The sequence below is a fragment of the Trichosurus vulpecula genome, chromosome X (genome assembly GCF_011100635.1).
Source record: "Trichosurus vulpecula isolate mTriVul1 chromosome X, mTriVul1.pri, whole genome shotgun sequence".
Lineage (NCBI taxonomy): Eukaryota > Metazoa > Chordata > Mammalia > Diprotodontia > Phalangeridae > Trichosurus > Trichosurus vulpecula.
The window spans coordinates 2,000,656-2,024,843 of NC_050582.1; the positions used below are offsets into that span (position 1 = coordinate 2,000,656).

General features: G+C 45.2%; 1 protein-coding gene across 1 annotated transcript in view; it reads left to right on the forward strand.

Moving 5' to 3' along the window:
* The first annotated feature begins 6,230 nt into the window (after nt 1-6,230).
* The window catches only part of OGT (O-linked N-acetylglucosamine (GlcNAc) transferase), a 33,363-nt gene continuing 15,405 nt past the window's right edge, over nt 6,231-24,188 (forward strand). The window contains exons 1-5 of the mRNA XM_036740275.1: nt 6,231-7,068; nt 10,414-10,564; nt 12,155-12,398; nt 16,916-16,984; nt 20,073-20,189. Coding sequence (XP_036596170.1) covers nt 7,032-7,068; nt 10,414-10,564; nt 12,155-12,398; nt 16,916-16,984; nt 20,073-20,189 — 618 coding nt within the window. The 5' untranslated portion in view covers nt 6,231-7,031. The remainder of the gene's footprint in view (nt 7,069-10,413; nt 10,565-12,154; nt 12,399-16,915; nt 16,985-20,072; nt 20,190-24,188) is intronic.

Sequence of the window (24,188 nt, forward strand, 5' to 3'; positions counted from 1 at the left end):
GAAGATCCAAACTTCTTATCTTTGACTCCTCCACCCTCAACATCTAAGCAAGCTGCTAAATTTTCTGTCTCTGTTCTATCAGGAAAATTTGTCCCCTCCTTTTCAGTGTCACTACCCTGGTCCATTTACCTGAGGTACTATGATAGCTCTCTAACTTTGTCTCCAGTTTCCCTTTTCCAATCTGTCCTACCCATAAGCACTCTCATCTCCAGCTCTGATTATGTCAATCTTCATTAACTACCAAACACATTTTATACTTAACTTAGTTGGAAGGTCTCTTACAACTTAGTTCCAATCTGCCTTCTCTCATATGCACCTCATATGTGCCTGGAATGCAGCCAGTTTAAAAATGCATATTTAACAGTCAAAGTCATGCTGATGTTATGAGTATACTGACTATTTTATATAATTCCTGCACAAAAATGATCCTCTGGCCAACTCAGATTATTAACTGCTGAGGGCAAGATGCCCTTGTCTCTTTGTAGTGAGAGGCTGATGAGGCTGGGGTAGGATGGAGACTGGGGCTTAAGAAGAGTGAATCAAGTCTACACCAGCCTCTTTTGGAATGTGATACAGAGTCAAAAAGGTAAGTAAAAAAGGCCAGCCATGTAGAAGAGGGTCTCTACGTCCCACTAGAGTTTGAGGCAGGGAGTAAGTTAGAAAATTTGAGGCCATGGTGTGCACTTAAACCAACCTAGTCCTATCCCAGGCTCTGACTACTTAAACCCTACTCCTTAGCCAAGTGGTTGGAAAGAGAGCATGAATTCAGAACTAAAAATAAGACAATTTGAAGGAAGGAAGGAAGGAAGAAAAAGAAAGAAAGAAAGAAAGAAACACCCTATCTCTAGGTCAAGGTCTATTTCAAATCGAATGAGATCATATTTGTAACAAGCACTTCGCACAGTACCTGGCACACAGTAGGTGCTATAGAAATGCTTCTTCCCTTTCTCCCTCCCACTTGGGTTCACTCTGATGCATTTAGCATATTTGGTTTTGTACTGTAGCTATTTGTGTACTCGGCTAATGACTTGTAATTTCCATGAGGACAGGGACTGCTGTTGCCCCAAGCATTAAACCCAGTGCCTTGTAATAATAGGTAGCTAATAAATGCTTGTTCAGTTGAACTGAAACCTGACTTTCAGCACCTTTACATTGCATGCCGATAAGTCCACAAAGCATTTCCCCAAGCGGGATGGGTGCTAGTTAGGGCCCTATGTGGACAATCAATCCCTCCCATTATGATGCCTTGTTAGTGTTTGTTCATTTATTGTGGGTGTTGTCTCCCTAACTGGAAGCTTTTCGAACGTGAGGGCGACCTGTGCCATTTTATCTTGTGACTTCCACGTGGCTAGGCACAGTGGGTACTCGATAAACATTCCTGATGGCCTGACTGACAGCAGACCACTAAAACCAGCTTGGCATGTAAGAGAGAGACTTACTCTCCTGTTCTCCTCAGGGCCCCCCAGGCAGGCCCAGTCACAGCACTATGACTAGAAGAAGCAGAAGTACATCAGACAAAGCAAATTTCTCCCTTTTAGTCTAGCTCTTGAAGCTATCCTTTTGTTTCCTTACGAACTCTTGTCAGAGTCACAATTACCAAGTAGTAATGGAATGGCACTCTCAAGTTGGCTATATACTTGATGTTACATCACAGTCCCACAACAACTGGGGAGGGGGAGGGGTGGCGAGTGTAATGTGGCCCATTACCACCCTTTTTGTAGAGCCAGGACATGGAAGCATGTGCTGGTTTTGGAGTCAGAGGACCTGGGTTTGAATCCTGGTTTTGCCCCTCTCTAGAACTCTGTTTATTCATCTGTAACATGAGGCTATTGTGGCACCTGACTTATAAGGTCCTTTCCAATTCACCTTGACATTCAGAGCTGTGTGCACTCATTGAATCACTTCCTCAACTCCCAGTCACTTGTCCAACCCTTACAATCTGGCTTTGCATGCATGTTAGCATTATGGCTAAAGCCACTTACCTGTTTCCAGTCATCCTTGATTTCTCCACAGCACTGGATACTGTTGACCGTCTTTCTCACCCAGAAGCTCTCTCCTCCCTGGGTTTTCATGACACTGCTTTCTCCTGCTTCTCCTCTGATCTGTTCAACCACGCTTTTACGGTCTCCATGGTTGGACCATTATCCATCTCCTGCTTCCTAGGTGTAGATATATGCCAGAGCTCTGGCCTGAGTCAAGTCGATTCAAGCCAACAAGCAGTTATTAAGCATCTGCCATGCATGGGCCAGGCCCTGTATAAAGCCCCGGAAATACAAAGAAAGGCATAAACGATCCCCAGACTCAAGGAGCTCACACACTAATGTGAACAATTTTGTACAAACGATATATACAAGATCCGTTGGAGATAATCTTAGAGGTTAGGCACTAGCCTTAAGGGCAACTGGAAAAGGCTTCTTAAGGAAGGTGAAATTTGAGTTGAGACTTGAAGGAAGCCAGGAGATGGAAATGAAGAGGGAAAGAATTCCAGGCACAGGGGATAGCTAAGGAAAAAGTACAGAGTTGGAAGAAGGATTATCACATGATAAGGAGGCCAGTGTCACTGGACTGTAGAGGTTGTAAGAAGACTGGAAAGGGAGGAAGGGGCCAACTTAGGAAGGGCATTAAGAGTCAAAGAGAAGAAGAACACTTTGCCAGCTGAGTGGAAGATGGAGACACTTGAAACAGGAAAAGCCACCCCCCTCCCCCAAGCAGCTACTGCAGTAGTCCAGGGTGACAGGCAGTATCAGAGGAGAGAGGGGAGCATATACAAGAGATTAGAATTCCTAGGACTTGTCAACAATCAGTTACCAAGTCTTACCTTCACACTTCTTGTACCTCCACATTTTTTATCTTCTTTCTTTCTACTCAAATGAATGCCACCTTTGTTCTTTTGCTCAACCTCCTAATGATTTCCCCATCTCCTGCCTCTTATCTCTGTAATCCATTCCTCACAAAGCTGTCAAACAGATAGCCTTAAATCACAGACCCAGCTCAAGAAAATTTGGTGGCTTCCTAAATATAACTCCTCTGTCATTTAAAGCCTTTCATGGTCTGCCTCTCCAGACTTATTTCACATCACTCTCTCTCATGGCAGTCAATCAACAAGCATTTAGTAGGCACTCACTATGTCCCAGGCACTGTGCTAAGTGTTGAGAAGACAGAGGAAGTTAAAAAAAAAAAAGCCTCTAAAAACAAACCAAAAAAACCAGTCTTTGCCCTTACATTCCAATGGGGGAAACAGCATAGAAATGACCAGGCTAAGGTGACGTTTACAGAACCCTTCTCTGAATCACACGTTTAAATCAATTTCGGTTAGACGTTGGTAAAAATAAAGATGTAACTTTTTATTTCCAAGTTCTCAGACCCCTGAAATTTATCTATGGATCTGGGAGCATGATGTGGAGATGGGAGAGAGGCCAGGCAAAGGATTTTCAACTTGCTTCAGGAGCCAAAAGCTGAGGAATTGAATCCCAAAGAGGTTTAGGCACTTGCCCCTTACATACTTCAAAGCCTGGTTGGGTCAGCTCATTTCCTGATCCTCAGTGAATTCCTTCTACCAGCCTACCTTCCTTGGAAGACTTGAAGAGAACACTGAGGGTTCAAACACAGGTGATGCCACTAGCAAAATGAAGTCAAGAGGAAGAGCAGGTTTTGGGGGGGAAAGCCAATCAATTCAGTTTGGGACTTGGTGCTGCTGGGACACAGAGGTGGGAGTATCTTTTACGTTGTCAGAACTTGGAAGAGTGGTCAGGCCTGGAAATACAGACTGGGGAGTCATCTGCATGGAAGTGATGGTTTAGAGAGGGAGGCCTTCAGGGCAACATCAGAGCCGAAAGAGACCTTTTGAGGAAGAGAGCAAAGTGAAAGAGATTTCAGAAATAAGGGGCAATTGATGAGATGATGATGCAGAGGCAGGGAGTAGTGAGAGCTGATGCGAGGAAGGCAAAAGGGAGGGAAGACTCAGAAGGCTTCCAGTTTACATGTGGTGGAGTGGCTAGAGAGCACAAGTAGCAGGTAGCTGAGAAGGACCCAGCTCCCATTTACCCAAAGAGCAGCTCCAGGGCTGCATGCAGGAGGTTGCACTGATAGGAATGTGTTTCCCTACCTTTCCTTTATCTTCAGCACACAGCACCAGGCCCAGAAGGTGCTTCTTGGGTGGTGTTCATGCTATTTGGGGCTAAGCTGGTCTAGTCAAGCAGGTGGAGGGCCTGTGAAAACGCGTATCCTCAACCTCTCCATTTTTTCAAAGCAGCTCTGGCTAGGACTCAAGGTAAATCGTTCCTAAAGGGCCTTAGTTGTTTCGGCTAAGTCTATTTGGCCTCACTTATATTTTGTTGCACACATTGAGTCTATGAGCCTATAGGCTACAACCTCACGTCTGATCAGATGGCACTGTTTTGCTTTCTTCAGTATTTTTTGCTCTTAGTCCCTCGCCAATGGGGAGGGATTCATGTGAAAGCTTCTCATGAAGAGAAACTGTTTGAAGAACACAACCCTCGGATTTCCTGCACATTTCTACAGAGAGGGTCCCCAAGAGCCTGGGGTCAAGTCTCAGCTCTGGCATTTAGCACCTGTGTGACCAAGGGCAAGTTACCTTCCCTGTCTGGGCCTCAAGCTTCCTCATCTGTAAAATGAGATGAACTCTAAAGCCCTTCCTTCTAGCTTTACAGCCTATGAACCGATTAGTCTTACAGGGGCTACAGCCTGAAGTCTGAGCTCTTCCCTAATTTAGGCCTCCTCTTTGACATTAGTAATATTAAGGGGATGAAGTTAAGATGTGCATTTGTTTATAGACTTTTCTTTAAATCTGTTGCCAGTACAAGGACTTTAAAAAAATCAGTAATCCTAGTGAGGCAGAAAACCAAAAGCAGCTATTTCAAAGTGGTTTGAAGTGAGGGAAGGCGGCCTAAAATGTTATGACTGGCAGTTTCTACCTGGAAATGTCAATAATCTGAGGTGTGACACGATCCCTGGCTAAGGAGGATCCCAAGTTTCTTGAGGCCAGAACTCATTGTATATGGCACTTACCCAACTTTGGATGGGATACTGTTAGTATGAACTCTCCTGTGGATGGTTTGTCACTTCTACAGGGAGGTGATTGGCCCTAGATTCTTTTCCAAAACATTCTAGAACTTTGTCCTTGGAAGGAAGACCTGAGGGGTCCAACTTGTCACCAAACCAGGAGTCCCCTCTCCCACAGTCCTCTTCAACATTAGTTCCCTTAGCAATCTTTCTGAAAAGGTAGACACAGATACAGGCTAATATACAGCCCAGAAGAGAAGGGTTAGCCTATAGAAAAATGCTGCTTGTCAGGGAAGGGTCCCTAGGATTGGGAGTGTAGGAAGGAGTGGAGTTTTTGCTTGAGGCTGGTGCTCTGGCTGAAAGCACTGGATTTGAGGAATTCTCCAAGGTCCCTAATAACCATAGCCAGTGAGCTTTTCCTCAGTGTTCATTCTCATTTTCCTTGAAACTGGCTTCAGCGATACTGCACTCTCCTGCTCCCGTTCTTCTGGAATCTTCCTAGGAAATGTCTTTTACATCTTTGGACAAAAGCCACCACAGAACTTTGGACTTCTCTCAGTTTATTCCTGGATGAAGTGCCACAAGTCTTCTGGCCACTCTCCCTAGCTTCACTTCAAAATTGTCTTTCAAGGCCACCATCTGGCTTCACCTTATTTAGGGTTCATCTTCTCCAACCTTATTTCCTGTGAACCCCCAATGGAACTCTCTCCTGCTTTGGGGAGTCTTTGAGCCCGCTTCTCTAGATTCCAATTCTGCCTTTCCATCATATCTCACCTTCTCTCTGACCACCTAAATCAGAAGGACCCTTCCTTCCCTTCTTTCTTCCCATAATGCACTGTAACTTGGCACCCCAGTCCTGCCTTGCGCTCTCTTCAGTCTGGGGGGTGTGTGTGTACCCCTTTCCACGTGTACCCCTTGCCTCAACTTCCTCAGCTGTGAGGATTCTCGGTGTGGCTAAGAGACCCTGCGGCCATTAAGTGGTTGGGCCGCCGCCCGGTGGCCGGGATCCAGGGTCACCACCCCAGAACGGGCGGGGGGAGGGGAGAGGAGGGGACGGGGGGTGGGGGGGGCCGGGTCTCAGCCAAAATGGAGAAGTGGCGGCGGCAGCAGCAGGGTCTATCCGGACCGGCCCCGCCGTCCGCGCGGCAGAGCAGGGCGGGCTGCAGGGGGGGGGGGGGGGTGGGCGGGGAAGGGGCGAGGGCGGGGCCCGCGCCTTTCACGCGGCTCCCCGGCATCTGTCACGCGCCGCTCCCTCTCCCGCTTCCCGCAGCGCCTTGGGGTCCAGGTCCAGGGCTGGCATCGGGCAGATGGAAGATGACTAAGCCCTGTGCAGGGCTGTGGCGGGGGGCGGTGCAGAGAGAAGTCCGTCCCTCCCCGGGCCGAGGCCTGCCTTTAGCGGCCGCCTCGGCTCACGGGCCGTCACCGACGATCCGCCCCAGAGGCCAGCTTGCGCCACGGCGTGTCCGGCCCAGCTCTGGGAGCCAGCGAAGGCCCGGGCGCAGGCTCCGGATGGGGGCGGGGGAGGGGCAGGCCTGCCCGAGTGACACGCATGCGCCCGGGCCCCAACTCCTGTTTGTCGCAATCCCCCCCCCCCCGCTCCTTTCCCCTCCCCCCCTCCCCCGTGCGCGGAAGACTACGACGTGTGCTGCGGTTTTCATTGTAATCATCTGGTGGCCTTAAAGATCGTACGGTAACAAGCCACCTCCTCCGCCTAAGGACTTGATTGTAGCAGGAAGTAGTTCCGGCCGGTGTTGTCTTGGGCAGGAGCCTCCACCACCGCCGCCATTTCAAGAGCCCGAGAGCCCAGGAGAGAAGCGGAGTCAGTGCGGCGCTGCGGTGCTTCGTCAGTATCGCGGCTGCCATTGGAGCCGTCCCGGCCAGCCCGCCCGCCCGCCCCTGCTGCTCGCCTCCAGTCCGTCCCTGTCGCCGGCCTCGGAGGCGACCCCGGCGGCGGCGGGACGCGGCGGCGCGGGGCTCCCCCTGGTCCGCCCTCCCTTAGGAGGCTCCCGATGGCGTCTTCGGTGGGCAACGTGGCCGACAGCACAGGTACCTAGGCGGCCGCCCGCCCGCTGCTTCGCGCTCCCCGGGGCACCGGGGCCAGCTGGACAGCTGCCTCCCCGTGCCATCGCAGCCCACCCATGTTAGCCCCCTGCCGTCCGAATGACCGCGGGGTGACTCAGGCGGGCGGGGGAGGGATTCCCGGGACCTCAACCCCACGGTGCACGTGCTTCTCCCCCCCCCCACCCCGGCTGCCCCCCTCCGCTTGGGGGTGGCCATCCTGCCCCGGGAGGATGGCGAATCGTGGATTGTGGGAGCTTCGAGGCCATCGAAGCCACGCCCTCGTGCTACAGAGGAGGAAACTGAGGCAGGCCTCGGGGAAAGTGCCTCGCGCACGATCCCACTGCTAGCTCGTGCCTGAGGTCGGATTCGAACTCGGGTTTTGGTGCCACCGCTCGGCGCTCTGCCTCCTGCTCCGCCTGGCTTCCGGTGGCTAGGTGGCAGACCTGCGGGTCTGGGGAGGGAGCTGGAAATTTCCAGGGGCGGCGGGCCCCGGGGGAGCTCCTCTTTGCCCAGCTGCTGCGCGGGCCCTGGGCGCCGGCGGCCCCCCCCCCCCCCCCCCCCCCCCTTTCTTCGCAGCGCGGTCTAGCCCAGGGGCCACACCCTTGCCTCCGAGCCGATTCTGGCCCCTTATTCACCTGCCCCCTTGGCGGGCTCTCGTCCAGCCTTGCGAGCGCTTGGGGATTCCTTCCCATCGCGCTTGTCCGGGGTCTCTCGAGCCAGGTGTCAGTTTCCATTTCTCCAGCTCATTGTCTCCATTCGCGAGGTGTGTGTTATTGACACTTGAGCTTTCCATCCCTCGCCCGAACTGGCCATCCGATTTAGAGATTGCAGTTTTATTTTCGCTTTGAGCTATGCACGATTGAGACCTTTCCTCCCTACTCCCCCCACCCCCCAAAAGACCTTTTCGATAGTTGAGCCGGGTACCTTCCTGTGTTCAAACTTTCTTGGGCAGGGGCCCCTTCCAAAGGATGGCCCGAGGAGTTGCTTTTTGAATGCTTCTGAGATAGGTTTCTTTAGTCTCCGTCGATTGTAGACTCCTCTTAGTGAACTATCTCCTCCCTTATTTATAACTGTAAAGGGTGGGATTTAATAAACAGTTCAGGCTTTCCCCTCTCCCTGGGCGCTATTAAGCATTTAGGATTTCTTTTAGATCTCTTTTTCTACCGTACCTGGATAATCAAATGAGGTGGCATTTGTAAATTACTCAGCACAGTAACTGATCCAGAGTGGATGCTATATAAACACTGGCAGCGATTTCAAGCATTAAAATGGTATTTAAGCCGTTTTAAACCTGCTTTGTTAATCGAGGAAAAAAAAGGCTGGAAGTCCAGATTGCTTTTCAGTGTCAGTTGGACACTGATACTTCCTTCCTTCCTTCCACCCCCCCCCCCCGCCCCATTTTTACAAGTATGGTTCATATTTGGCAGTTGAGTCTTACCCTCTCATTTTGGTCATTGTATCCAAATTCCAAGGTCATTGTATCCAAAACCTAAGTCTGCCACTTCCCCTCCTCCCAGAGCCAAGTTCTGATTACTCATTTGTTGTTTGACTCTGGACAAATAATCTGTCCTGGTTTTTTCATTTCTGACTACCATTTACCTGTAGTGTGAAAATCTCAGAAAATCATCCCGAAGTGGCTGTATCTAACCAACACCCAAGGGACCGATCAGTTGGGCATCACCGTTAAATAGTCCCTTTAGAGTTAATGTTTGTGGCTTTAGTATTTGAATTTGGTTCTCCTTGGTTCGAAGACCTTTCTTTTTCTTCGCATATGATTTGAGGAAGCTGTTATTTCAAGTATCAAAATAACATATATTAAACTTTGAAAGTGATGTGGTAATTGGGGGAGGGGGAGTACATTTCTTAGCTACTTTTTTTTCCTTTAGGTTTCATTACTGCCATCTGCCTCCCCCAGATTTGCTAAGTCTCCCCTCTTGATGATTCTGTTCAGCAGTACAGGCTGTCATTTCTCTCATGTAGGTTGAGTTCCATGTAGAACCCAAGCCAGCTACTTTAATGATCAGAGCACTGAGTAGGATCACCACCGTAAACCTCAGCTTCTTCCTCTGTAAATGGAGATGATGGTACTGGAACCATCCACCTCCCAGAATTGTGAGGAAAGATCCTGGGAAAGGGTTATTTAGAAGTGCTGTTATTTCACTGGTTTTAAATGAGTGGGCCATCGGTTCAGGCTTGCAAAGCTTACATAGATACTTTTATGGTGGTAGTATTGGGATTTGACCTGGATAAAGCCAAGTTAATTTTTAACACCATAATTTGATGTTGAAACTTAACATCTGACCAACTGCCTCATTGTGCACTCTGTCTTTGCCTGAGTGAAATCTGTTGTGTACAGCATTTTTTTCATATATTATTAATTGACTAGTGTACCAAATGTTTCTTAGCATTGCAGTCACAGGTGACTATTTGCAACAGGTGTGTGGGTGCTTTTGCATGATTTGCAGTATCTTAATCCTCCTGGAACTACTGGAGAGCTGTTGGGCAAAGTATTCCTCCTACATTCAGCAAGGATGAATGGGGGATGGGGCACAAGAGCAAATGTGATCCTGTCCTTAATTTAAAACATTGGATGACCTAGTTCAAGACTTAAGAATCTTGTCAGATCAATTTACCTTTCTTATTTATCAGCTGCCTTAAAAAGAGCAGTTTTGTTTCAAAGTTATTTCTACTCTTTTTCCCCCCAACCCCATTTGATTCTAGTCTCACTCATCGTTTTCTGTATTCCACCAGGAATTTGATATCTTCCCGAAGTGGCTTAGAAAACCCCAGAAACCTTACTTGGGAGAGCATGTTATAAAAATACTTAATAAGCAGATTTACCCAACAAGATTATTCCAGGCAATATCAGTAAATGTTTTTCCGTCTGTTTCAGAACTACATGGTTTTATCTTGTTTCTTCATAGAACCCAATGTTGGAGATGGTAAGGTTGGGAGTATTCTAGAAGAAGCTCCAGAGATAGCACATAGAATGTAATGGCACCTAGTGTGTGTTCTAGAACATAATCTAAAAATAACCTTATGGCTCATTTATTGCACATGATATTTCCCTAATACCTTCTCATTTAGTTTGAGAAAAACATAGCTCTGAGCACACTCCTAAAATGTTGATTCTGTGCTCGGTATAAGGATGGGCTACATCGATGTAGTTAGTACACACTTCCACCATTTTCATATTTTGATTTTATTTGCCCTTTTTTCTTTTTAACAGTTTGTGGTTTGTATTTTCTAATGTTTTGTTCTCCCCCCCCCCCCCCCCCAAACGTTTTGATGATTCTCTAGAACCAACAAAATGTATGCTTTTCTTCCAAGGGTTAGCTGAGTTGGCTCATCGTGAATATCAGGCAGGAGATTTTGAGGCTGCTGAGAGACACTGCATGCAGCTATGGAGACAAGAGCCAGATAATACTGGTGTGCTTTTATTGCTCTCGTCTATACACTTCCAGTGTCGCAGACTGGACAGGTAGGAGACTTGGGTTTATTCCCTAGGCATTGAAATTCAAGAAACTTTGATTTTTACAAAGTATACTTGAGTTGTTGATTGCTACTTTGTCTTTCATTCTAGTACTTACTGGGTTTGGGCCTAGTGGCAGCCCTTTCTTGGTTTTTATTATTAGGCACAGGCGTCGTTGCTAAAGAGTTCAGGAGGGGAGGGCTAAAGGGACTTTGCAGACTTGACCCTCTGGGGCTGTTGTTTCCTAGTCAGGTTACAAAGTGTTCTTGGTCCTACTTCCTTTGGTACTTGAGAGTCATGTCATGGGGGAAGGGGGAGGGGAAATGGCTCACATGCATTTGTTATGGTAGGAAATGTACTTAACTGCTACTAAAACACAAGTTGGAACCTTGTCGACTAAACTGAATTACCAAACAAGTAAAAGAATTATACTGTAATGTAATAAATGCTATGTATCCGTTAGTACTCCTAACACGGGTCCAGGGTTGAGTTGGTGCAGATGCTTGCATTGCTGGCATAGACTGGAATGGACATGTACCTAGTAAGCACTCACTATGTGTTAATCCCTCTGTCGGGTACCAAGAATAAAAGTACAGAGTTAGTATTGTATTGTTCCTCTCTCAAGCTCGTGTCCTCATTAAAGGAGACAACCCCTGCCCCATATAGTAGGGTTCAGCTCCAGGGCAGGTAGAAAGGCTAGATCAGATGGTCCGTAGGTGAAGGGCTGTCATGTTTGACGCCACCATGGAGGACAGCTTGGCTGGGCTCCGAATGAAAAGGGATTACTCACGGATGGGCTGCTAGTTGTTCCTTTTTGCTTTATGACAGTTTCTTCAGGCTTGAGCATTATACACTCTCCTTGGTGAGAGACATGATAAGTTGAGAAGAAAGCAACCAAACAATCTCTACAGGAAAAACGAACTGTATCAGTGCCCATCTTCCAGTTCCAGACTGATGTGCATTTGAATGGCTAGCTCATTGAGTTAGTGTATCCATATGTATCTGGGACAGGTACTACAGATGTTTAATGAATTGGGCCCAGAATCGAATAGGAGAGTGAGTGGGCTAGATTGTGTTTGGGAACCAGTTCTCCCTGGTCATTGAACCTTTTAAAAACCATTCTTCTAGTGAGGTGTGGTTGTGAATCTTTGAAATGCTATACATTTAAGTAGAAATTCGATTCAGTAACACTTTATTTCTTGAGAATCTATGATCTGTCTAAATAGAAGATCATTTTTTATTCATTCTACTATGTTCAAAATGGATGATGATGGAGCTCTTTCCCTCCCTCCAACTTCTGAAAGTGTTTTTGTTGCTTGCTCTTTTCTTCGGTATTCTGCTTTTAAAGTTATTCAAGTCCTATGTAGTTCCCAGTTGGGGGGATAATTGTCATGTAGTGAGAAGAACATGCAGGAATCAGAAGACCTTGACTTTTGGTATGTCCTTTGTGGAGCCTGGATTTGATAATGTTTTGAGATGCTTTGTAAACTGTGGTATAGAACGCTGACCTTCTGGAATTGGAGGGCTTGTTGGTAGATGAGGCCAGGTTTCAGGACACACCTTTTTCTACATCCTCATCACCGTTCTGTCTTTTTCCAGGTCTGCTCATTTTAGCACTTTGGCCATTAAGCAGAACCCACTTCTGGCAGAAGCCTATTCCAATTTGGGGAACGTGTACAAGGAGCGTGGACAGTTGCAGGAAGCTATTGAGCATTACCGACATGCGCTGCGCCTCAAACCCGATTTCATCGATGGCTATATTAACCTGGCAGCCGCTTTGGTTGCAGCAGGAGACATGGAAGGGGCAGTGCAAGCTTATGTGTCTGCCCTTCAGTACAATCCTGTGAGTAGAATTTGGTAGTGACTATCTTACTCCCACAGAAACCCAGGAAGCTGCTTTGGCTAGCTCATCCACTGCAAAGCCCAAATAGTTTTTGGTGTTTGGGAATGGGCTCTTTACATAAAATGAAAACAATTACTTTAAGCTGGGCTCTTAAATAAGAAAATTCCTCTAATAAGCAGATAATGGAAAGGATAAAATCCACCCTTGCTGCAGACGGTATGTCTAGTGTGGCAGGCAAGGAACCGGACATTAAACACACACAGCTCTTCTTGTGGGTCATTCTGGTAAGTCTCTCATCAGTGTAGAAGATGTCTGAATTCTCTCGATTGCAGTGATAATATTTAGCTTGGTAATGCTGGATGTTTGTGATGGTGTTTACTGAAATCTGGTAGTATGTTAGTTTAAGAGATACAGTTTACCATACTTAACACAACTGTTATATGGACTGGCTCCAACCAGGTATTAGGAGCTGCCAGTTGTACTTGGGAGAGTTGTTCTATAATAGAGATTAGGGTTAGAGTTAGGGTAGATCTTTGGTTAGCTGGTAGGAAATTTAGTCTGGTTCTGCTACTAATTAATTCACATAAGGTTTAGAGTTAGTTGCATAAATGACTTAAAAGTCACTTATATTCTGTGTTTCAGTTTATTCACCTCTAAAATGAGGCCACTGTTTGCCTGCCTTCCTCACAGGATTATCTGAGAATTAAATGAAAAATTTGATGTGAAAACTCTTGGTGAAAACTTAATACTTCCATTAGGTAGTATGTTATACACTTAAGCTTCTAAGTGGTTTTTAGGGAGTGAAAGTGTGTTGCATCTGTCTACTGTTGATGTGTAAAATTTTTTTAAAACAGATGTCGAAGTATAAGGTTAGATTATTTTTTCTTCATCTTGTCATATCCAGGCAGCATAGAAGATAGAATTGGTAACGAGGTGAAAATGGTTTCACTAAGCTTTTTGTTCAGTCCCCATATTTCTCTTTATAATTGAAAATCAGTCAACAGATTAATTGCATATCCATCCTGTAAAAGATAAAAAGAGATGCAAGAGAGAGCCCTTACTCTCAAGGCGTTTACAACCCAATCCAGGAGTCATGACATGCCTAGAAATAGAACTAGCAATCTAAGGCATTGTATATAAGGTAAGTGTTGAATGAACGTGTCCAGAAAGCCAATACCCTGTGAGTGTAAGGCTGGTCCACATGAGCCTTGACCATTTTGTGCATGGTCCTTCTAGTGGGATAGTTTCCTCAATGATCTGAAGCTTTCTTAAACTAACCAGTGTCTATGTACTTCAAATACTCTGTCACTGCTGCCTTGGGTTTGAGCTCTATACCTAGGGCTCAGTTCTGATAGTAAGTAGCCTTCCCTTAGTTGAGAGCCTCAGTTGCTAAATACTTAATGGCAGTAGAGAATGAAGGATAGTTAATATGTTGAATGACTGAATTATAATCCAAAAAGTTATCAACAGGCTAATGTGATGGGCTGAATTGATTAAGATAAAATTTTATGTAGACAAATGTAGAATCTGTCTAGCACTTGGGTTTTTAAAAAAACAAAAAGCCAACTGGTACTTGATGGTAGAAGGCATGACTAGTAGCTATAGAATTTTTCACGTAAAAAGAGGTGTGATTTTATTACACTGTCAACTCAACATAAACCAGCAGTGTGATCTGGCAGCCAAGAAAGCTAAGGAGATTTTCCCCTGCACTAATAGAAATCTAGGGACCATAGAGAGGGAGGGGATAGTCTCTTTCTAAGCTGCCTTGGTTAGATACTGTCTGGAGTAATGTTTTCAGGTCTGGGTGCTGCCTTTAGCTAAAGTACGTCCAAAATGGTTCGGGAAACCGGAAACTATGCTTACAAATGAGAATAGATTACAAGGACCTGGAGTTGGTTAGACTGGAAAACTTCGATTGCTGAAGACCTGTCAGTCATTTGGAAGAGAATTCCTCTTGTAGCACTGCAGTTTTATCTTAATTAGACTGGCCTTTTGATCTCTGGATCCTCATTCTGTCAGTTAGCATATGAAGAACTTAGCCTTCATACTCTGCTGTTGTCAGTACTGGCAACTGAAGATCCAAACTAGACTTCTGGTTTGATTTGAGAGGGCAGAACTAGTAGCAGTGGGTCACAGAGAGATATTTGAAGCTGATATACTTTCTCAAAGTGAACCTGAGGTGCCAGAGCCTCAACCCTAGAAGACTTCACATTTTGGAATGGTATTACTTCTTATTGCGTGGGGCGGGGGGTCCTATTCAGGAATCAGTTGCTGTAAATAATAGCTTCTTTCCAACTCGGAGGCTGTATGGAAATGAGACGATGAGAAAAGGAGATGATAGAAAGAGACCTGTGATTGTGCCACAGAAGCTGGACAATACCAGTAAAGAAAGCTGGATTACTCTGAATCATGCACCCCGTAACACAGAGGAAAGGAGCTGCTTGTTTACCGGGTGGATTGCAAACATAGACATGATTTCGGCTTTTCATGATTACTTTGGGCATCCTAACTTTCTTTGGTGAAGGTGGTATGAGTGCCTTGACCTTTGCTATTTGACTGATAAAGCTTGAAATCTTACCGGTGCCTCGTTGGTCCTAGACCTCACTGACTTTGCATAGTAAAGCTACATTTATCTGATGTTAATGTCACACTTGAAGGTTGGCAGGGCACTTCATAAATATGGCCTCATTGTATCCTCACGATAACCCTGGGAGGTTGTGATCCCCAGTTTGTGGTTCAGGAAAGGAGGTAGAGACGATTAAGTGGCTTGCCCAGAGTCACACAGCTAGTGAGTGTCTGCAGCCACATTTGAGCTCCGGTCTTCCTGACTCCAGGTCTGGTATTCTATTTACTGCACCACCAGCTGCCTCTAAATGGCCCAAGACACTCAGACGATTTTGCAATGGCGAAGAAGTACAATATTAATGACTGAGAGTCATAAAGTGCCCATTTTATAAGGTAGTGCCCCAGGTAACTTGTATCTAGTGCTATCTCATTTCTAATGAAAAGGTAGGTCACATTCAGGACTATTCTTTGACTCGATTGACAAAATTGCCCTGATACGTTGAGCTGTTCAGAGCTTCTTCTAGTGTGGCCGGAATGCCAAGTCTGGCATTTTAAAGGTGCTTTTGCCAACAGTCTTGATCATGGAGGCAACGGAGCTGATTGGGGATTATTTTTCAGCGAGTGGTCTGGGTATGACCTGGTTGTCCTCATGTGCTTTTGCTGTTCCTGAAGCTTCACTTTGACTGTGATTACCCTCCTTCCAGTGACCAGTCCATTGAGCACTGTTTTGGCATCCTGCTGTCATAAGTGTCAGGGCCTCTCACTTCTGCAGCTCAGCTCTGGAGGACCATTCATTTCTATGCTTTTGCTGCTGTTGGTTAAATTTAGCACATATGTCAGAGGTCAGTAAATATTTGAGTGCCTGCTATGTGCATTGCTAGAAGTTCTGGGGAGATTAGAAAAACTAATGGGCTTTCTTTTCTTGCTTAGGATCTAAGGAGACAGGATATACCCGTAAGAGAGGGAGCAGATGAAAGGGGACGTGTGCCACTGCTAAAGCTAGGTGGGATGCTGGAAAAATTGGGAGGAAGGAGGTAGCAAAAGCAGTATTATTAATCTTAAAAGATGGGGGATGTTCCCCCTTCCCCTCCAAAGATTTTTCTTTGTGGATAACTGTGCCCTCCTGTTAAAAAAAAAAATCGATTGCTAATACCCTAAAAGAAAGTCTAGGCTTAATCACGAGCTGTCAACCCAGTGTGGCAATTCTGTGTTAAGGGGACGTCCTCTGGCTCTCCTGATCTTTGCTCCTAGTGAGAAACAATTCAGAATTCAGTACCGTGCCTCTTAGATGACAGTTGCTAGGATATTTAGTCAAGGCGAGTCCACTTAGGGACGAACAATATTTCTTAATAACTGTTGAGGTTGTTTGGGCACAGAAGTAGTCTCATGACACCCTTCCCTCCAGTTTGCGTAAATGTGTCGGGTGACGACCATCTGTACAAATTCAGCTTTCTCTAAAGAGCAGAATCAACTGGTGGAAATTTAGTTGGCCACCATTAGCTGCCCCATTGGCCCTGGCCCTGGCCCTGAGGGTGCTAATAATGAACATTACAGGGGGCGAGCAGCAGGAAACAAAATGTGTGAAACGGACAAGGAGTTTGAGTCATTTCTTCTTGCATAATGGCTCAGTATCATTTTTAAGTTTCCAAACTTCTCTAGGAAGCCTAGGTGCTGGTTATTTTCTTTTGTAAGTTTTTCTGTTTTAGTAGAAATTCGATCTTTGGTGTGATTCAACACACTGCCTTGGTAATGATGATTAATAATTAAATTGTATTGAATCTGAGTATTTGGCTTATGACTGCTGATCTTTTGAGGGACAGAGAAGCTATTTGTTACTTCAACCTTAAGTGACACAATAGAATGAAATGTAGAACTCCAAAATGTGATTTCAAGGTTTCTGAAGTTATGCCACAACAGGGTACAGTTAATGATAAAGTGTCTCTGATTTCTAGGATTTGTACTGTGTTCGCAGTGACCTGGGGAACCTGCTCAAAGCCCTGGGTCGCTTGGAAGAAGCCAAGGTAGGTGTTCACTAGAATGCATTTAAACATCAGTGTTTTGAAAACTTGTACTCTTTGCCAAGTCTTCAAATCTTCATTGAGCTATCTTCACAAACAGTCCTGAGAAACTGAGGAAAGCTGACAGCATGAATCGCCTCAGCCTAGAGCAAGGCCAGGCTTTGGCGCTCCTGCTCTAAATCTGGGGGTAAAGCAAGGACCTGAACATTGTGGAGCCCTTCTGCTGAGCTAGATCACCCTATATCATTGGGCTCCAGCAGGATCTTATCTGGGAATAAATAACATTCCTTCAAATCTGAGGCTTGCTGCAGGTGCCACTGAAAATGCTGCTCTTCTAAGTCCTTTGTGGCTTGTAAGTGGAGAAGAAAGTCATCAAAATGTTACCCTGTAATACTGGCCTTTAAACTTATTCTTTAACCTTCCTCCCCTCATCCCACCCCACCCCTTTTACCATGGAAGAAAGGCTGGTAAATGATCATAAATTTAATGATTGGCGCTTCCTCCCCTCCTCCCTCCCCACCCCCTCATTTCACCTTCCCACTTCTTTATGGTCCTTCTCATCCCTTTCCCTGCAGTCTCCTTAGTCTTCTCCTTCCCTTCTTTATTTCCTTCTCTTTCCCTGCCTCACTCCCTTTTAAAACATGTCAAAGAGCAGAAGGACAAAGCTGGTTTGTTTGGGAAATGGACTGATCGAAAGAAAACTTGCTGAAGTGGAAAGGTGGCTTTTAGCAGTCTTTGTTTCCAAATAACAAGAATTTGAACACCAGGTTGGGTTTGAAAGCTTTTGGCATAATTTAAAACATAAATTACAAAATGAAATTGTCTTGTTACAAGCCACCTTACGCAATCGCGCTGCAGGGGTGAGGAGTGGGGAGAAACCAGAGAGCCTCTGAAACTCCCACCTGTTGCTCTGAGCCCCACGCGCATGCTGATGCGTGGAGTGTATGCGCAGCGTAGCTGTCTGTTTGATCACCTCATTGTAGGGAGAGCGAAGGCTTTTTGGCACCATCTGATGGTAAAAAGCACTGATTTTTTTTTTTTTAAACTGCAGCGTTCATAAATTCATGATACTGGCCATTTGGATTAATTGACATAGGTTTCCACCCTATGAATTCCATGTGATTGGTTGAAAACGAGCTGCAAAGATGGCTCGTTGGCGATTTGTGTAGGCAGACTGCCAGGTTCTGTTCATTGTCATCCCACCAAGCGGACAGCTAACACCAATTGCACTTCACTGCAGCTTTAGAGAGCGGTTTAGGCTGAGACACTGCGCCTGCCTTAGGTTGCTGACTTCTTTATTTCAGAGCTCTGGAGACACCTAGTTTGAAAAGCGTTATACTGGTTTTGTGAGAATTTAGCAAACAAGACAACTATGGAGTGAAATGCAATGTGTTTCTTTTGTAATCAGTGCATTTAAAAATTCAAGCCAGCAAATTCTTAGTAGCTAGAAACAAATTTGTTTTACAGAAATTTCAGAGCCTTTCTTCCAACAAAGTCCCTGCTGTATGCAATAGTCCTGATTAACCCTCTCCCTTCTGCATGACTCCCATGTTACAGACTGAGACTGTCCTCATTCCCATATGTTATAGACATATCCAAAGAATTTCAATTGCTTTGTTGAACTTTTACTAATGATCTTGTTTTATTTTCTCTCTTGTTTTTGGTTTTTCACCATTGGTATTGTATTTAGAAGGTTTCAGGTGGGTGAAACCTCCTATTCCATGCGTAAGGTGCCTCGCTGAAGGGAGCTCGAGGCCTGGATCTAGGGCAGACACACACCTCCTCCTCCTCTTCCAGCAAGGAACGCACCGAAAAGTCACATGATGAGAAATATGGTAACGGGTTTGTAACTGCCACAGCAAAACAATTTGCCTCCATGCCTGAATCTTCTGTCTTGTGGCTTCAGAAAAAGCTTAAAAACTATTTTATTTACAAGCAAGTAATGTAAGAGAATGTTTTATACTTTAGCCACAATTCTTTCAAAGAAATAAAGTTAAAGTAAATTAAACTATTAAAAATTGATTGGAGATAATTTACTAGTAAAAGCTTCTAACTCTCCTTGTTGTTCATTTTTTTTTCCTTTTTTCTTCTTTGTTTGGATTGCAGCGTTCTGCTCTTCTGATGACGCGCTGTGACCCTGCAGTAGCGCAAAGGCTGCGCAGCGTGACCGCGCTATGCGTGCGAATGAACCCCTGTGAACGGTTGACTAGATGAGTAATCTGATTGACTGGCTCCCTCAGTCCTATCCTGTAGCCTTTTTGGATCAAATTGGGTTTTAGCCTCAGCACTTTTGAGTCAAGCTGATCTCATCACCAACAAACACTCAATGCGGGCCTGTCTAGTAGATTAATGGATCTCGTTGGCCGTTTGCTCTGCCTAAGGGTGTTCTGCGGAGCGCAGCAGCAGTCGCAGCGATGGCGCAGTGCAATGCTGTTAGGAGGCGCTAGCGACGTTTGCGCTTGCATTACAGGGACCTCAACCCAGGTGCATTCCTGTCATTTGAGGTTTTAGCTTCACTCTCCACTGGGTGTGGGCCAAGTCAGAGTAGAGCTTATGGTTGGCCTGATGTAGCTGACTGGGGAACAGAATGTCTCAGTGATTTGTGTAAAGAGAATAGAGAAGGAAGTAAGCCCCTATTGCTCGATTTTGCTTTTGCCAAAAGAGTCTTTAGTATTGGGGAAAATGAGTTTCATTTGGTGACCCCAGAAGATGATTTTCTATCCGTACCAAGCAGGCCCAGGTGTTAGGATGAGAAATGATGGCGAGTGAGAAGTCCAGCTCTAGACTGAGGCCACTGGCCTTCCAGGTGAGTTCCCAGCCTGAGTGTTCTTCCTTGTTTGGCAGAACTGAACATGGTGGTTTGCACTTGGGTTCTGGTTGGCGCAGGCGCAGGAGCAGCCAGCTGTGGCAGCGCAATTTAGTTTTGGCGCAAGCGAGCCTATGCTGCAGGGTCACTTTTGGCCGGTCAGAGAAGGAATACTGACATCAACTTTTTTTTTCCCCTTGATCTTTTTTTTCCTTTACAAATTTTCCCCTTTCCCTATACCTTTTCCCCTCCCATCTTTTTTCTTCTTTCATTAACCCTTCCAAGGCATGTTACTTGAAAGCAATTGAGACGCAACCAAACTTTGCAGTAGCTTGGAGTAATCTTGGCTGTGTTTTTAATGCCCAAGGGGAGATTTGGCTCGCAATTCATCATTTTGAAAAGGTAAGTCATTGAACTGTCAATTTATAAAGTATCCGTGTGTGCAGAATGCCTAACACTTTTATATGTTGTGTTAACATCTGTATACACTGACTGCATCAATGTATAGATACGGGGTATGTGTAGTGATTTTATATCCACACATTCATATGTACACATATATATGGACATCTAGACATATACTACATCTCTAGTGTGATCCCTGGGTAGCATAAGGCAGATTCACTCTTTAGAAACTCAGGCAGTTATGGCAGCCAAATGGCAGCTCAGAATTGATGAATAAATCTGGCAGTGGGTTTGGTTTTTATGTTGAGGAGGTAGTTACCAGTTAGTACGGTCCCTCTGTCCCGTATTATACACTAAATGACACTGTAATACTCTTTTGGGGAGGAGGGGGGGAAGGTAGGGCAATTGAGGTTAAGTGACTTGCCCAGGGTTACACAGCTAGTAAGTGTGTCAAGTGTCTGGGCCCAGATTTGAACTCAGGTCCTCCTGACTCCGGGGCCGGTTCTCTGCCCCTGACGCTGTAATACTCAATATTGAATACCTAGCCCCCTTTTTGGGGGAGGGGGGAGGGTTCCTGATCTCGTTTGACCCTCATACATACCTTCCTCTTGGCAGCGATTGTGACTCAAGGAATTGATATGATTTGCTTAAGCTCGTAATGATAATAGCTAGGATTTATGTGACCCTTTGAGGCTGCCATGTTCTCATTACTATACCACCTCCCTTTTTTTTAACAGATAAGGAAAATGAGGCAGACAAGTTAAGTGACTTGCGCAAGGTCAGAGAGCTAGTAAGTATCTGAGGCCAGATTTCAACTCAAGGTCATGGAATTGTCACTTAAATCAGTTGTCATACTCTGCTCAGAAACCCTTGGGTGTTGTTAAGATAAAGGCCAGCTCCTCAAGTTGGCATTCAAGGCCCTGTGTCATCTGGACTCAGCTGGGTTTCCAATCCAGCTTTATCTCAAGGATTCCTTTCCATAGAACCCAGTCTCTAGTACAGTGAAATCTGGCTCCCTGTTCTCCCTTCAAAGAGAAAGATCCCCAGAACCTGATGCTATTGATGCTTTGTGACCTTGAGTCTGTGCCTCTGGTCCTGCACCTATAACATGATGTTTTGGACCATGAACTTGTTGAGTTAGAGAACGTGGGTTCAAATCCTGCTTCTGATAACTTGTGTAATCCAAGCAAGTCACTGAACTTTGCTGAGTTTCAGCCTTTTCATCTTTAAAATGAGGTGGTTCGGCTTGATGGCCTCTGCTGGCTTTTTAAGCTCTTGATCTAGATCTTGGGCTCGGTTCCTAGGCTAGTTTTCATGAAAAAGAGTTTCTCTTTTTTACCATGAACTTTTAATCATTAAACAATTTCAGTATTAAAATCAGACATGAAGTTGTGAACTTCTGTTAATGTACAATTAAAATTTTTTTTTATTCTGAACTTAACATCAAATAAAATGAACATTTCTACATTCAAAACAGATTCTAAAAAGGGTTGTACCTGAAACTATGAGTCTCTTAAGTGCAGCTTGGTTTTCCTTTTTAAGTATAGGATCATTTCAACAGGGAACTCTTCTTTCCCCCCCAACATGTTACTTTCTAAGATGTCTTGCTTCTATGTTTCCTTCTGGCTTCTGTTCTCTTCTGTGCATCTTTTTTAAAAAAGTGCTTTGGTGGCCCTGTTTTCTTTTCTTTTTCTTTGGCAATCTATTGATAGCCTTCCTCCGTCCCCACCAATTGGTAAACAAAACCAAACCCTTGAAAGAAATGGACATAGGCAAGCAAAACAGATTCCCGCATTGGCTATGTCCGAAAATGTCTGTCTCCTGCTGAAGTCCATCCATCCCCTCTGGTAGGAGGTGGCTGGGCAGCCTGCTTATCTTCAGTCCTCTGGAATCATGCTTGGTCATGGCATTCATCAGCCTTCCTAAGTCGTTCAGAGTTGTTGGTAGTATGTAAATACTTCTGGTTCTGCTCCCCATCACCCTGGAACAGTTTAGCCAAGTTTTCCAGAGTTTCTTTGACACTGTCCCTTTTATCATTTCTTGTGCAATAGAAAGCCCATTCCCTTCATATACCGTAATTTGTTTAGCTCTTCCCAAGTAATGGCATCCTCTTAGTTTTCGGTCTTTTGCCATAACAAAAAGAATTGTTAGAAATAGTTTTGTAAACATGGGTCCTTTTCTTATTTCTTTGGGGCATGGGCCTATTAGTTGTATCCTTGGGTATACAGTTATTTTTTAAAAGTGTATATTAAGTTTAATCCTACGCTAACATGATTGCCCTGATCTGAATTTTTTTGTGTACTTTTTAAATGTTTGGTTGCTGAACTTTTTTTTTTAATTTGGCATCTCTGTCTATCCTCCCCTCCCCCACTCTTCTTTGTAACGTGTATGGTTGAGCAATACAGACTATGTCTGGAAATGTATAGCTCACTCTGTTCTGTGCTTCTGCCAAGACATGAAAACCATGCTTTGTCGGTCTTTGAGCGTTCTTATCCTTTACTTGATGTGGGTATTCTCTTAGGTACTGCGTATTTCATTCTGCATTAGTTCATATGAATCTTCCCAAGTTTCTTCTAAAAAAGGCAGAGAGTGGTATAGATCAAGCACTTGTCTGTGGGAATCTTAATGAGTGTTGTTTGTGCTGAGGGGCTCTTTATTTAGGTGATTGATCATTTGAAAGCTAGTTTATATTTCCTGAGCCCAAAGCTGGGCTTGAAGATGATCCCGGTTTTTCTTGGTCATTTCCCCATCTAAGTGTGTCCGGTGACCCCTTGAAACCTGTGGGGAGCATTTCATCCTGAAAAGAAAAAATGTCGCTTTTATATACCAGGTTAAAAAAAAATTGGGTCATGGCCTTCTCCCTCCCTCTCTTCGTCCTCTCTTTAAAAACTGATCAAATGACTGAGTCTGACACCTGGGGATACTGTCACACTCCAGATCTACAGGGGCTTCCCAAAAGATGACATTGCCTGTACAGAGCTTGAAGAGGCTGTGTAGTTTACAGGTGAGGCCCAGTGAGGTGAAGTGACTTGCCCAAGGACTCACAAGGAGTAAGTGCCAAAGTTGAGATTTGAATCTGGTCCTCTGACTCTGCTCAGTGCCATACTGCCTCCTGGAGGAATTAAAATGAGTGTTCCCAAGCTTTGGCTTCACTCCAGGGCTGGAAAGACCATTGGTCACCAGGGCTTCTTACCCATCGTGTCCAGATGTGCTTGGGTATAGGGAAGTACCCGCCCAGGTGTGGACCCCTTACCCCCCCCCTTGCCTTTTTGCCTGAGTAACTCCCTATGGTGACTGCTTTCCCATTTCCCTTGAAATTGGACCGTTCCATGTCTTCAAAGCAAAGCTGCTGAGTTGAACTATGAAGTCTGGTAGGATGATTTTTCTTTTAAAGCTACAGTTGCCCAGAATACGTGTTGGAAGGGACCTCTGTGGCCAACTAGTCTAAGCCATGCCCGAAGAAGAGCCCCCTGCCTGCTACAGCACACCTGACAGGCAGTGAGGGGAAGTCACTCTGGCCCGAGACCATCCATTCCACTTTGGATAGCTCCGATCTTGCAGACAAACTTCATTATCAGCTAAGATAGGCTTCTTTGTAACTTTGGACGATTGTCACAGAAGTCTCATCACTCCTCCCCTTGCCAGACTCTGGATTCCCCCACCTACGTTAGGACACTGTGAAGAGTAGTACAGTAACTCCGCAAGTCGTATTTTTTTTAACAACTAATAGATTTTCCCAACAAGGTCTCAGTGTAGGCCTTATTAGCACACTGTGAAGGATAATAGAGTAACTTTGGTAGTGCCTCTTGAAAATGGTTACAATTCCTCCAACTCTAAATGCAAGCCCTAATAGGCTGTTGTAGGGAGTCATGTGATTACCCTGAAAAGATGAGTTAGAAAAGAAACAAGAGAATCAAGGCTCTAGTCTGTCGCATGCCTATACTTCAAATCAGTTCGTGTTTAATGGGTGGAATTATGGGGAAGTTAGTGGTGGGT